Consider the following 13,741-nt stretch of genomic DNA (forward strand, 5'->3'; position numbering starts at 1 on the left):
TAGCACGCAATATAGTTCAAAAGGTGCATATTGCAAACAATTTGGCAAACTGCCAGCCAAGAGACATTTGTGGAATTGGCAAAAAGTAATATGAAAAGACATTTCAATGAATCAACAACGAGCAAGGGGACGCTTAACATGTTTCTCTCTCTTAAGTGACATAGTAGAAATTCATGACAGCAAAGAAGGATGGTCGGTGATAGGTTTTCTTAAGAAAAGCTCACTTTAAGCATTCATTTATCAGTTTTCATAAAAAAAAAAATCTGTATCTAATTCGAGTTTGATGGCCTTAAATTTTGATCCTACAATGAAAATTATAGAAACCAAATTTCACCACAAATTAGAAGTGGAATGAAAAATTCACTTGCAGTTTCCCTTTATGTTTGGTAGTCTGAAATTTTGATTTCAAAATTAAAATGATGTGTTTGACAAAACAAGAATTAAAGAATTAAAACCATCATGACATGAGCCCTAAAATATCGTAGAATCACAATTCTAGAATCAAAGTTCCTTGTTTGATAACAGAATTCCAATTCCATAAAAAATGAAAATTTTAATTTCAGACTTTTTAAAAATTCCAGCCTCCAAACACCTCCTGGCTCATAAGTTCCCTTTTTTCTAACCTCACTAATACTAAAACGAAACTTTCTTTTTTCCCAAAGGAGTTCGTACTTCTGAGTAATTATAAAAAGTAATCTCTTGCAAAGTTTTAGATAAAAGCTACACGTTTTGGAAAAATATTGCTGACCTGAAAAATAAAAAGATGCTAACTAAAACAATAAAAGCATAAACTTACAGCTAACGCTATTAGTGTACCAAGTTAATAAAATTCCATTTCAAACTTTTGTGAATGAAAATAGGCTTTTACAAAGTATGGCTATGTTTTGAAATTACAGGCAAATGGTTTGCACTGAATAGTGAACACCGAATTTTGTAATGTTTTCCCGCGAATTTTTGCTTGGGTGGTTTTAATTTCAGTTGGATCTAATCTATGATGAAACCAATATCACAACCCACTTCCGCACCTTCGTGTCCGCTTCGGATTGGGTTTTGCGATCTCTGCTTCTAGCTCTGTTTTTAAGATTCGGATTTTCCGATTTCTGGTTCGACCCGGTCTATTTGCGTCAACGTCTAAGATATTGATCGTTACTCCCAGACTGCCAGCACGCGAGGCGACGATGACTCGAATTCCTTTGCGTCGTCTCCCGGCAATTCTTCTTCCTCTGCGATCGACTGTTTTCCTAGAAATTAGGGCTCTGTACGTCTCTCTCTCTCTATAGCGGTAGGGATCTTCGCGGCAATGGCGTCTGTAGGTGGTGGAGAAGAGGGGGACTCCCTCCTCACAGTCGACGAGAGTTCGACGGGTGCAGCTGCCACGGGGTCGCGGGAAAACCACGCACGAGACGTTCACTTGCTGTGCGTTGCGTTCCTGCTCATCTTCCTGGCTTATTCGGCTGCTCAGAACCTGGAGAGCTCGGTGAATTCTGTAAGTTTTTACGTGTAGACGCTGTTCTTCCGTGTTCGTTGGTTTTTGGCCATCAATCTTAGTTCCTTGTGCTAGTGGACTGTTTGAATTGGAAGAATTGGGTGGAAAGCCCTCTTTCGCTTGTTTGTGTTTAACTCATTTTAATGGGTTGGGTTTCGATTTCTTCCAATTTTTTCCTTCATGTTCGATATTTGCTGCATATGAATCATACGCTTGGGAAAAACCGAAAAAGGAAAAGCCACAATAAGTCGGTGGATGTCTAGATTATTGCTCCTTTAGTTAGTTATTTTATTTAGCTTTTATGTATCTTGAATGCGTTCGTGATTTCCAGTTTACATGTTCATAAGTAGGCAGGTGTGCTCACAAGTTCCAATGAAGCGTACGCCCTCTATAACACTGGCTTGAATGCCGTAACCTTATTTCATGGGGTTTTCCCGTATTGGTATGGGTTTTGTGGTTGGTGGGTTTTTTTTTTGGGGGGTGTGGGGGTGGGTTGTAAACAACTACTAGTAAAAGGAAACCTCAAAAGTGCCTAGGAGGAGCAACGAGCATCTATTTCTTTATTACCAGCAAAAACAAGCTGATTTAAAAGCCCGTGTGGGGAAAACGAAAATGCAGTTGGGCGGTTTTTCCAGCCAGCGACAGTCCAGGATATGGGCTGACTGTAGTCCGCTATATGGGGCAACTTCATTCAGCTGGTGCATTTTCGGGCAGGTGATTGAAAATTAAGTCCAAGTCGAAGAAAGAAAATACAAATCGCATCGAACACACGTGACTGGGTCTTATTTCAGCAACCCTCTGTGTCTATCTTGGTTTTGTCAAGTGTTGTCCATATCCGGGACAGTGAATATACATCAGTTTATGTGTAACATTTTTAACCGAACTTGGCTTGCTATGCTTTCTTTGTTTACTCTCTTTTTATCTTGGACCTCTTCTAATGGAATATTTGGAAATTTCAGTTGATAACTATTGAACATTTCCTTGCAATCTTTTCTGTCTTATTGCTTTTTGGATTTGAAATTTGATTCAGGAGAATGATCTGGGCACAACGTCCATGGGAATTTTGTATCTTTCATTAACGCTCTTTTCGTTGGTGGCATCTCCTATAGTGAAGAAAATTGGTTCCAAGAATGCATTACTTTTGGGAACAACTGGTTATTTGATATTTATTGCTTCAAATTTGATTCCAAAATGGTATGTCCACTTGCTTTTTCTTTGTATCATATGCGTACTACAACACTGCTTGAATGTTCATGCATGTCTATGCAAGTATCCACGAAAGCGGTCCATATGTCGTACGACAATTTCCAGAAACCAACCAAATGAAGTTTGTGAATAAATGAGAGATGTGTAATTAATGTGGTAGCCTGCATAAGTGTCCTGTCCAAAGTTGGGTCTGTAATGTAACGTAAAAAAATCATAAATTTAGTGAGGCATTTCGTTAGGAAAATGGCGGAAGATAAGGAGATTGGGCCTCACTTCATTCTAACTTAAAAGCAGGTGGAAACTCTATTGACAAAAAGGCTGATGACAGAGAACAGATTTTGGCTTTTGAAGGACAAGTTATCCATAGTTTATCCCTGCGCACAACTTGCAAGAGGCTAATAAAATATCTTATCGTGAAGTGGGTCATAGATTCATCCTAGGTCCAAAGTATCAGCATCTTTGCTTTGTACTTGTGCTCTGTATAAAGGGCAATATGTATTATTGTTTATACTGAAGGACATTTTTGTCCGTCAAGATATTGTAAATCTTTCATATACAGTGAAAGCATTGGGTTACTTCTAGTTCAATTGGAATAGACTGACACTGGTTTCAGCCCAGTGGTGGAGCCAGAAAAATTCGCTGGAGGGGCACTTGTTTAAAAATACTCAAATCTGGTGGGGCACTTATATATATAAGGATAAACATTTAAGATTCCCATTTAAAAATAAAGAACTTTTAAGAGACTGGTGTGGGCAACTGCCCACACCAGTCACCATGTGGCTACGCCACTGTTTCAGCTCTAATTCTCAAGTTCTTTCTTCTCGTCTACCAATAAGATATTGTTTTTCTCTTCAAAAGCTGAATATCGAGAGAATTAAGAAATGAGGTCCCAAGTACATGTGTTTGTGTATGATTGCTTACTACATAGAAAATATTACTTTGAGTAATTAGGATGATAACCAAAAGGATTTACTAATACATACAGAGGGGGAGGGAGAGAGGGAGAACGGGGTGGGGGTGTTCAAAAAGATTTCAATGTATGAACTGGTTTTCTTTTCTGCTCTAAAGAAAAGAGCCAGAATTTTTTTTGACATTTGGACTTGATATTGACCCAACCTGATTCACTTAAAATCATCTCCATGACATACATAAGCTTCACTGCATCATATGTGTGTGCACGTGTCATCCTTTGGACAAGGCCATTTTCATGAGTCGTATGAACTAGAGTATGTTTGTGATTTGAAATCGTTATTGTTGACAAATTTTAGGTAATATAATGTCTTAGAAGATTTTTATCATTTAGCGTCAATTTCAAAAAGTCTTTAAAAATTATTGGTTTAGGTTTACTGAAATGCTGTGGAGCGGAATAAACAGTCAAATTTGGTTTATAAGCAACTGTTTAGCACATAATATGGGACTATGGTTAAGAACTTATGATAGCACACCTGTACAACATACAAGGGGATAATTCATCCTTTAGGAAGGATGCCAACGGTGTCTCCTTTGTATGTTTAGCAGGTTAGTTTCTTCCTGAGGGATGTTCATGTGAGCACATTTTCTTGAGAAAATTTTGAGTGTCGTTAACAGCTTATTTGCAATTTATAGGTACACAATGTTTCCTGCTTCAGTCTACCTTGGCTTTTCTGCTTCCATTATTTGGGTTGGGCAGGTAATCTCATGCTTGGTGGAATGTTAGGTTCCGTCCTTTTGACATTCTCCATGATAAGCTAATGTGAAATCCCTTATGTTTCATTGCTTTGACTTCAGGGAACATATCTTACATCTGCTGCTCGTAGCCATGCAAATGATTCCCATTTACATGAAGGAACTGTTATTGGGCACTTCAATGGGGAATTTTGGGCAATGTTTGCAAGCACACAGGTGCATTTCTGAGGTGTTCCATGCGTTCGTTTTGAATTACAATACAGTCACTGGCTATAACTTTCATTCCTGGGAATGCCTTTTGGATAATTGGCTAGATCACATGTTTGTTTGTCAAGAATGTTCTGGTCTGTAAATGCAAATATTTATTATTAGCTTGCTTGATCAGACATGCATTATACTGACTTTTCTGCTGGCTAATTGCAGGTTGTAGGTAATCTGCTCTCATTCATACTATTGAAAAATAAAACGGTTAGTGACCACATTCATACTTTTTTATGCTTCACAGATTTCACTGTTGAACAATCTGTCATTTGAAGAGGTATTCTGTGTTTATTCTGAGAGATCACGTTCAATCACCTTGAATAAAAGCTTGCTTTGAGACTTGACAGTTGTCATTGCCCAAAATAGCATGTCTTTGATATAGTTCCTAAAGGTTATGTCGATGTAATTTGGATGTTGATCTTGATGTAACATGAAACAAAATGTATGTGCTTTCTGTTTATACTTTATAATTTTTTTGTGGGCAAATGGATGAAAGAACTCTCTTGATGACATCTGAGTGGGGAGGGCGAGAGGAACAACATTATTTGTGTGAAGAATTAATACAAGTAGAAAATTGGCATTTGAAGTCCTCCTGGTTTAGCAAAAGGGTAAGAATGAGCTTTGAGTTCTGGTGTTATTAGCAAACATAACGTGTTGCGTCTAAAGAACCTCAAAGAAAAAGTTGCATTCTTTTTCTTAATATGCCATGTTTATTTGTGTGCATTATAACTAGAGCTGAAAGTTTGGCCCTTAATATTTGAGGAACTGCTGCGCTGCTTGAGAGAGTGTTTAGAAGTTTGCATAAATGCATCAGTACTTGATACACATCCATGCATATGAACACATGCATGATGCATGATGCATGATGTACTATTTTTTATAGTTATTCACAACCAAGTTCACCACAATTTGTTTTGCCCCTGACGAATTTATAAGAAAAATGACACTGGTTTCAATTTTCATTCATCCCGTGTCTCCATCATAATTCATAAGAATTTTATTGTCATTCTGAAGAGCTCTTTTATAAATATTACCAACTGCTTCAGATGCTGATGATTGATGTAGAAAACCACTGTATGATTTTAAAATTTGTTTAGTTATGAATTTATGGTGTACATAGTGTTTTATATATAGGTCTCTCCCTCTCTTTCCCTGTGTACATGCAATGTAGTTTTGCACCATATAAATTTTTTCAGTATGTGAGGTTTCATTTTTGTTTCTCAGTTACCTACCTGAGATGGTAACTTTGTTCGTTACCGAGTCCATTGGATGTCAAAGAACTGCAAAGTAGCACATTCTTGAATTTCTAATGATTCCTTTCAAAAAATCTTGGCATCTCATGGATTCGATATAATATTTTGACTAGTCAAGATTGTATCTCCATTGGGTGGCCGGGGTGGCGTAGCTTAATGGTTTGTGGTGTAGATAGTCTCTATGATGTGCTGCTTGCTCTTATTGGGACGATGTCCTGTGTTCCAGACAGAATCCTTTGGGATGTCAATGATTTAGGTTGGGCATGTCAAAGTGGTAAGTCTCCTTAAAATCAAATTGGAACATTATTTAGTGAACTTGGAAAATGACATAAACATGTTTGCTCAACTATATTTGCAAGTGTATTTGACAGTACGTCCAAAGAAGATTAGTAACTTATATCATATATTCGATCAATATTTTCTTGATGGTACCTTCTTTAGAGTTTTTACATTCCTGGGCCCCTGGCCTGTGCTGTTTGTTGACCTCCAACATTAATCTCATTGTGCATGATTGTAGGAGGATGAACATGTTAGTCGCACAACTTTGTTGTTTATGGTTTTCCTTGGGAGCATGGCATTGGGAACCATATTGATGTGTTTTCTGCATAAACGGGATACCAAAAAGGAGGAGGTTTCAGATGATTCCCGTTGTCATTTCTCCTGTTCAGGAATAGCGAACTCAATTGTAGCCCCCCTCCTTAACCAAAGGATGCTTTTGCTTATTCCTCTTCTTGCATATTCAGGCCTGCAACAAGCATTCATATGGTAAGAGTCCTTTTGTAATTGATAGGAATTTTCTATGGGAGTCGCTGTGATATTTAACCATGATGTGTTGCAAATATGATAAAAGCTTCATTCTGCATTATCTTCATTTTTTATTTTTTTATTTGGTAATGTTAGGGATGAATTCACCAAATATATAGTAACTCCTGCACTTGGTATATCTGGCGTTGGAGGTGCAATGGCATTATTTGGTGCATGCGATGCAATTGTAAGTACACTTGCAGTGAAATTTTGGTTCCTTTTGTATGTCTAGGACCTCAACAATGTCAACTGGTTTAGATTTTTCTGGCTGATAAATTTTTGCACTAGATCACTGGACGCAGTTCCTATTTGATTTCTGTTAAGATGTATTTGGACTGGAGCAGACATCTTGGCAAATAGTTTCACATATACTTGTGCAGATTGACATTTAGATCTGTTCTCAAAGGTGTGGCCTACCTTAGATTGTGCCGACCGAATGACGTGGACTAGCTTGCTTTTGTAGCTAAGCACCTAGCCTTAGATTGTCCAATCAAATAATCTGGCTAGAACAGCTCTGTGGATATATCACGTGGGGTGGGCTGGTTGCAAATTCAGAAACTCTGGTGTGGGGACGTAAGCTTATATGTGTATACCATAAATATCGTTTTTGGGAAAATATTCAGCGGACAGCGAGGTTTTTTCTCAGATACTTTTCCGCGAAGCTATTTTCTCAGAAAAATCTTGAGAAAATCTCGGCAATTTTTTTTTAAAATATAAAACTATAAAAAAATTATGTAAAGATGAAATACACAAAAAAATTAAGTAGGAGGCATAAAATAGAAGTAAAACTTGAAAAACAAAAAAACAGAACTTGAAGTATAAATTCTAGAACTAGGTAAAGCTTGCTGCTCCTCTAGTAAATAGTTAAAAGACAAAACAAACTTTTGGGAGTGAAGGGAAATCTGTAAAGAAAATTAAGAAATAAAAGCTAGAAAAAATAAACTTACCGTAGGACCGCAGGTGATTTCTCCATGGAGGTCCCAGTCTCACTTACCTAGGACTTAGGAGTACCTTTGGATGCTCTGAGTGTTGGAGGTCACTTCTCCATGAAATGGATGCCCACATGAGAAATTGCTTTCGTGTGAATGTGGTGCAATATGGTTTTTATGTAACTTGGAGGCCAACTTCTATCTTAAAATTATTATTTAGGTCTATCAATCCTGAATGATCATTTGATAACCCTTTGTAGGTAAAAGGCCTTCTTTCTTATGATAGAAGGCTTCTTTCATAAGAAGGATGGTGAAAAAACATTAGGTGGGAGAAGGTCAGTTTGTTAGAGGCTTCTTCGATTGTATACAGAATCTCTATTCCCTTTTGTAACCCGTGTTGAATCTATTTGGTATCTGCTGTCTAACTTGTTGCCCTTACTAGTGACTCAAGCTTATCATCTTGAAGTTTGAGTGAATGATTGGACTGCTTATACTGGTGTTTTATTTTTCAGTGTTCGCTGGTCTCAGGCAGACTTACTTCAAGTCTTATTTCCATTACAGTGATAATTTCTCTTGGGTCTTTCTTTCAAATTTGCGTGCTTTTCTGGATGCTATTTAAATACAGGTATTGTCCACAATTTATTATTTCTTACAATCAAATTCTGGAAAGTTCTTCTGCTATAGATTTTTGTTCAATGTATTTTTTTTTTCTTGGTTGAGTGTTTGCATCATTTTTGTTTGAAACAGCCTAGTAGCTGGAGCATCGAGAACCTTGTATCCATTGCTTATGGCAGCCTTATGGGGAATAGGTGATGGAGTTTACAATACCCAGATAAATGCGCTTCTTGGCATGCTCTTCAAACATGACATGGTATTGATTTTAGCTTGATATTATATATGAAGGACCCTCGGGTATCAAGAAATTGCATGATGTTTTGCATGAGTTGCACATATATGTAATTTGCAGTGATAACAACGTGTGCATGTGTAAGAGTGTTTGTGTGAGTTAGTTGCCAGGTGTGTCTTCTTGTGCTGGATGCTCCTTTCTTTCCTAGTCATGGGAAGGTTACTATGCAACTGAAAAGAGGAAAAGGTGACCATATTATCAGTTGACATGTAGCCTATTTTCAGCTTGAATATGTCACTGGTCATATGGACGTTGAGGAAACACCACAGTTATTTTCGTCCATGAAGACTGATGGATTTTCCATCAGTTTGGGACCTAGGTTTCCATGGATCTTGTTCATATATGGGAACATTTTAATTTGAAATTGTTACAAAACTGTGCAAGGATATGCAGTTCTGCAAAAGGTTTTTGCCAAATGGGAATAAATGTTTTTCCAGATAAAATAACTCCAGAATTTTTCTCAAGTCAGATTGGTTGTGATTGCATTTAACTTCGAGAAATATCCCTTATCAGATCATATAGCTAGTAGTTTTTGAGAAAGAGAGGGTCCACCCTGAACCAACTGTTCAATTTCCTGAGTATGGTCTGGAATGGAACTGCACCGAGACAGCATAGTAGCAGAAAATAGCTGTCTGACCAAGAACAACCCCTCCCACCTGGAAGTCATGTGTTGATGCCCATGTTTTTTGAAATTCTTATGCTTTAGCCCAGTTTTATGCCTCGGCTGTTCTTGTTATGTTGTTCTGTCATTTGATCATATCTGTGTTGATGCAGAATTATCCAAGTAAAATAGTTTGTCACATATTTCTCCTTGACATAGGTTTTAAATATGGTATGGAAATGCTAAAATTGCTGCTTTATAATTATGAAGGTGATAATTTGGCTATTGTAATGTGGGTTAGAGACTGGGATGTTAGTTTCCCGTGTTTAAAGCATTAGTTTGGCTGGTGCTAGGACTTGGAGCAAGCAAAGGAGCATAAATTTTGAAGCCAAGTCTTAGCTTTTTCAGAAATCAACAAGAGTAGTTGGATGATAAGATTAGTGTAGGCACCACAAATATAAATAAGACAGACAACAGATAGTGTCTTGTGAGGGTACATTATGGTGCAATTAATTTAGAATTAACCGTGAAAGGGATGACTGATGAGAAATAAACTTTCAAATATTGCACTTTCATTTGTAGGCTTTGATAAAGTTTTCTAATGGAATAACACTCCACTCTAGCCGAACCTAAGGTGACGTTTGGCAGCAGAGACACTTTGTGAGTGTCCCATAAATCTGCCTCAAAGATTGAGGCAAGTTCCTTGGACACTAGAACTATTGTTCTATGAACCTACTCCAATCTTTGAGGCACATTCATGGGACATTTACCAAGCGTCCCTGCTGCCAAACTACCCCTAAAAGTCCATGGCAAAATTGATCTCAGCCACCCTGTCATAGGAAGGAAGTAGACAGATAAAATTATTAACGTCATGTTTGAGGTTCATCTAACCATCATATCGATATTCTTTGCTTGAGCTGCCGTGGATTGTCCTTGTTTGAAACTCCTGATTAGATGTTTATCCTAGCAAAGGACCTTACGCCCAAATTTTGATATTATTTTCATCCAACCAGATGGGGTTCATGTTTCTTATCGCCTCGTGGTACTCCCTGAGCATTAGGTGTGTCTGTTACAGCCAAAGCTTGGTGCAGGCAGGAGTAAATTTTGGAAACCTATCCTCTAGTAGCCTTAACCTGAAATAAATCATGGGATTGGATCCTTTATAGAATCCTGAAAAAAGAAAGTGGAGTTAGTAGATAGGTTAATTTTATTTACGTCTGACGAAGTAATGGTTAAACCTGTTTCTCAAACTAAGATTGCAGTGTTTGTTTAGGGCCATATAATGCTCAACTGGTTACAAACTTGAGGTTGTGGGTTATACTACTTTGAAGAAGCAAATGCACCCTCTAGGCTCTCTATCTTCTTTCAATAATGTATTAGCAAGCTTTGTCATACTATAGAAAAAATTCCACTGATATTACTACATGTAACATGTGAATTAATTGGTGCAGATAACATGTACTATTTTTTGTGCCTCATAACTGTTGGTCTTCTAAGAGGAACTTACCTGTGATAATTTTTCTCGTGTTATTTTGATATTTTATGTGTGTATGTTTCTCTAAAGTGCTAATGGCAGTCCACGCTTCTTGGCTTTGAGCTTTTAACTGAGTTTTATGGTATAGGACCATGTGATTTTCCTTTTTTTGCCCCTCCTGCCCATTGCTGCCTTCAAAATGAGAAGAGTATATCAGAGGCCTTTGCTTTGGTCCTTTTCTTTCTCTCCTGGTTGATGCATCATGTCCAGTCTTGTATCATGTCTGCACTGGAGATAGTGTTACATGGGCAAAGTCTCATTATTATTATGTTGTTCTCCTATTGATATTCTGCATGTGTCAAAAGCTCAAGTTCATTTAATTTAGTGAACTCCCATTAATTGAGTTGCTGTGAAATTAAATTTTGTTAGAACTTCAGACCCATAACAGAAATCCAGCTAAAATGCAAGTTCAAAGCAAATATGCATTAGCTTCAAATCTGCTATTATGGCAGCAGCAGCCACAATGAGTACAAATCTTGACTCAAGAGAACAAGAGACAAAGATTAAAAGCAAAGAACGTAACCCTGAATAAAGTTACAGAAAATAAGTTAAAGTACATAACTGCCCTCACTTATGAGTGTTAAAACAGTAAAACCAGTCATAACATATTACAATAAAAGAAAGGACGAAAATAGACTTTGACCAAAATAAGAAGATACAAGTATTTTTAACAAATTTATGATAAAACCCAAACAACAATACAGTCTTATTACAAAAATATGGTTTTAGCAAGATTTTGAGCGTATTGAGTTCAAAATCTAAAGATTTTCTTTTGTTGTTTTCTCACATTATTTTCTGCAATACTTTCAAAAGATTTCCATTATCTGTGACTTTGATATGCAGTAATTTGTGCATTTAATTATTTCCTCTAACTGGATGTGTTGCTTCATCTCACAGAATTAAAACTGGGCATATTTGATGATCTTCTCTCATTTTGATGTTTTATAGTTTTCAGGTTCTCGTGTATTCTTTTTGGTTTTTATGCTTGTCGACTTTGTATCATGTTTCCTTGTTGCTTCACAACTTGTTTGTAATTTCCTCCATGAATCTTTATTCTGGCTGGTCTGGAATGGTAGCATCTTAATGTATATAATATGGTGCAGGAAGCAGCTTTTGCTCAATTAAAGGTGTGGCAGAGTGCCTCTACAGCAATTGTTTTTTTTCTAAGCTCGTACATTTCTTTTCATGCTATGTTGACCTTGATAGCTGCAGCAATGTGTGTTGCTCTAGGTGGGCTTACGGTGCTCACATTTAAGGTAGAAAAAGCTTTTATTGGAACCTGACATTAATTGCATGTCTCCGATTGTCACATTTGGCTACCTTCAGATTGTCATGTATTGCTATTATTTTTTCCTAATGTCCAATTGGGATGGTACAATTCAAGGTGTAGACAAGGAAGTTGTTTTCCTACCCAGTACCCATGCTAACACAAGGTGACGTTTATGACTTACATATCACACAAAATATTTGTCCCCGGAAAAGTGCTTGGGCCACTATATTTGTTTACCTATAACAATCTTGCTTTTACCTGGTGTAATTTCCTGATGCTTTTCTTTGTTTGAGAGAACTGCAGCTGTACTGTATGACCTTTTCATGATGTATTTCACTGTTAACTGGTTGCCTAACGCAGTATCTCATGGATTCATCCCTCTTGTGCAATTGTCCTTAATGTGAAAAACATTTCATCAGAGGTTTCTTGTTTGTCATGATTTCTTATCATTTGAAAATGTGTTCGCTTGAGGCATGCAGTCCCAGTATTATGGCATGTTCTAGAGATAACCATTGTGGCAGCCTTTTACCTATATGTTTATATTTATATATATATAAGGAAATTAGATCATAACAGACTACTGTTTGACAATTGAAACAACTCTATCTCTTTCTTCATGGACAATTACTTTGCGCATCTAATGAAAGGAAAAGACAGAATTGTTTGAGTTGTCCCAGGTTAGTTGCTATATATGCATATATATCATTATATATGCATGGTATGCCCCTAGATTTTTGTTTCCCCATGTTCACTGCTCTAAACCATTTGAACAAATGATCAAAACGATCTGATGGGCGATTTACATAGGTTATTTGACAAATAAGTCTTTGTAGCACATCACTTCCAGTACATAGAAAAACGTGACTATAGTATGATTGGTAACAAGAAAACTACGTAGAATCTACCTACACTACTTATGCAGTTTATTTGACAAATAAAGTCTTTGAAGCACATCACTTCAGTATGTAGAAAAACATGACTATAGTATGATTGGTAACAAGAAAACTATGTAGAATCCATCTACGCTACTTAATCGAGGAAAATAATTGTCATTTAGCCTAGGGATACAAGACCACACCAGAATTTGCGAACACCATTCAATTTCTTTCTTCTTTCTTTCTCTTATATATATGTGTGTGTGTGTGTGTGTGTTAAAAGTGCTAGGCGCAACCTTAGTGAGGAGACAAGCCTAAAGCTTGGGGAAGACTAGGTGCATTAAGTGGTCTAAAAGATAAAACTTTTAATAGCATTGTACATCATTAAATGTTTGAAAGACTAAACTCAACAAGTTGAATAGATGAAGTTTAACAATTATATAACATAAAGAGGGGAAGTTTAAAATTTAAGATCATTTTTTGCAATGTTATAAAGGATGCAAAAATCATCTAGTGTCCTAGATACCAACTTTTAAATATCTAATTGTGACAACTGACAACACATCATGAGAAGTTTATTCCTGTATTTGAGATTTTTGGAAATCTTTATGGGTTGATAGACTAAGTCACACGGGTGCGCCAAAAATGGTGATGCACCCGAGTTGAGTCAGCTACTACTGACCACACCTGCTCCTTTTTTTCTCCTATTTTTTGTTTCTTTTTTAACTTCTCCTATTTGTTTCCTCTTCCTTTTTCTCTCTTCTCTCTCCCCCCCATTTATTTAATAAAATTTTGAATTTGAACTTGCGCATCCTGCAACCGCACCCTACAACCATGTGACAGTTTATAAGGGGTTGACTAAATGATTAGTCTTTTTGGTCCCTCCTATGTTTAGAACCATGAAGTAAAGCTGCTAAAGGGCAGCTTAGATTATGCCAAACTAAGAACTT

At 37.0% G+C, this 13,741-nt stretch overlaps 1 protein-coding gene across 1 annotated transcript; it reads left to right on the forward strand.

The window, feature by feature from the left end:
* The first annotated feature begins 1,143 nt into the window (after positions 1-1,143).
* LOC116254142 (UNC93-like protein 3) lies at positions 1,144-12,334 on the forward strand. Its single transcript, XM_031629286.2, has 10 exons — positions 1,144-1,486; positions 2,517-2,680; positions 4,298-4,361; positions 4,460-4,573; positions 4,781-4,825; positions 6,389-6,636; positions 6,772-6,862; positions 8,117-8,229; positions 8,352-8,475; positions 11,750-12,334. Exons 1-10 carry the CDS (start codon positions 1,301-1,303, stop codon positions 11,927-11,929), a joined length of 1,329 nt encoding a protein of 442 aa, XP_031485146.1. The 5' UTR covers positions 1,144-1,300; the 3' UTR covers positions 11,930-12,334.
* Positions 12,335-13,741: the final 1,407 nt, after the last annotated feature.

The sequence above is a fragment of the Nymphaea colorata genome, chromosome 5 (assembly GCF_008831285.2).
Source record: "Nymphaea colorata isolate Beijing-Zhang1983 chromosome 5, ASM883128v2, whole genome shotgun sequence".
NCBI classification, from domain to species: Eukaryota; Viridiplantae; Streptophyta; class Magnoliopsida; order Nymphaeales; family Nymphaeaceae; genus Nymphaea; species Nymphaea colorata.

Excerpts from the sequence above, each read along its gene's own strand:
- LOC116254142 (XM_031629286.2), top strand. The coding sequence starts at position 1,301 with ATGGCGTCTGTAGGTGGTGGAGAAGAGGGGGACTCCCTCCTCACAGTC. Across the intron at positions 6,863-8,116 it reads TTGGTGCATGCGATGCAATT|TGTTCGCTGGTCTCAGGCAG; the intron begins GTAAGTACACTT and ends TTTATTTTTCAG. Across the intron at positions 8,230-8,351 it reads TGGATGCTATTTAAATACAG|CCTAGTAGCTGGAGCATCGA; the intron begins GTATTGTCCACA and ends TGTTTGAAACAG.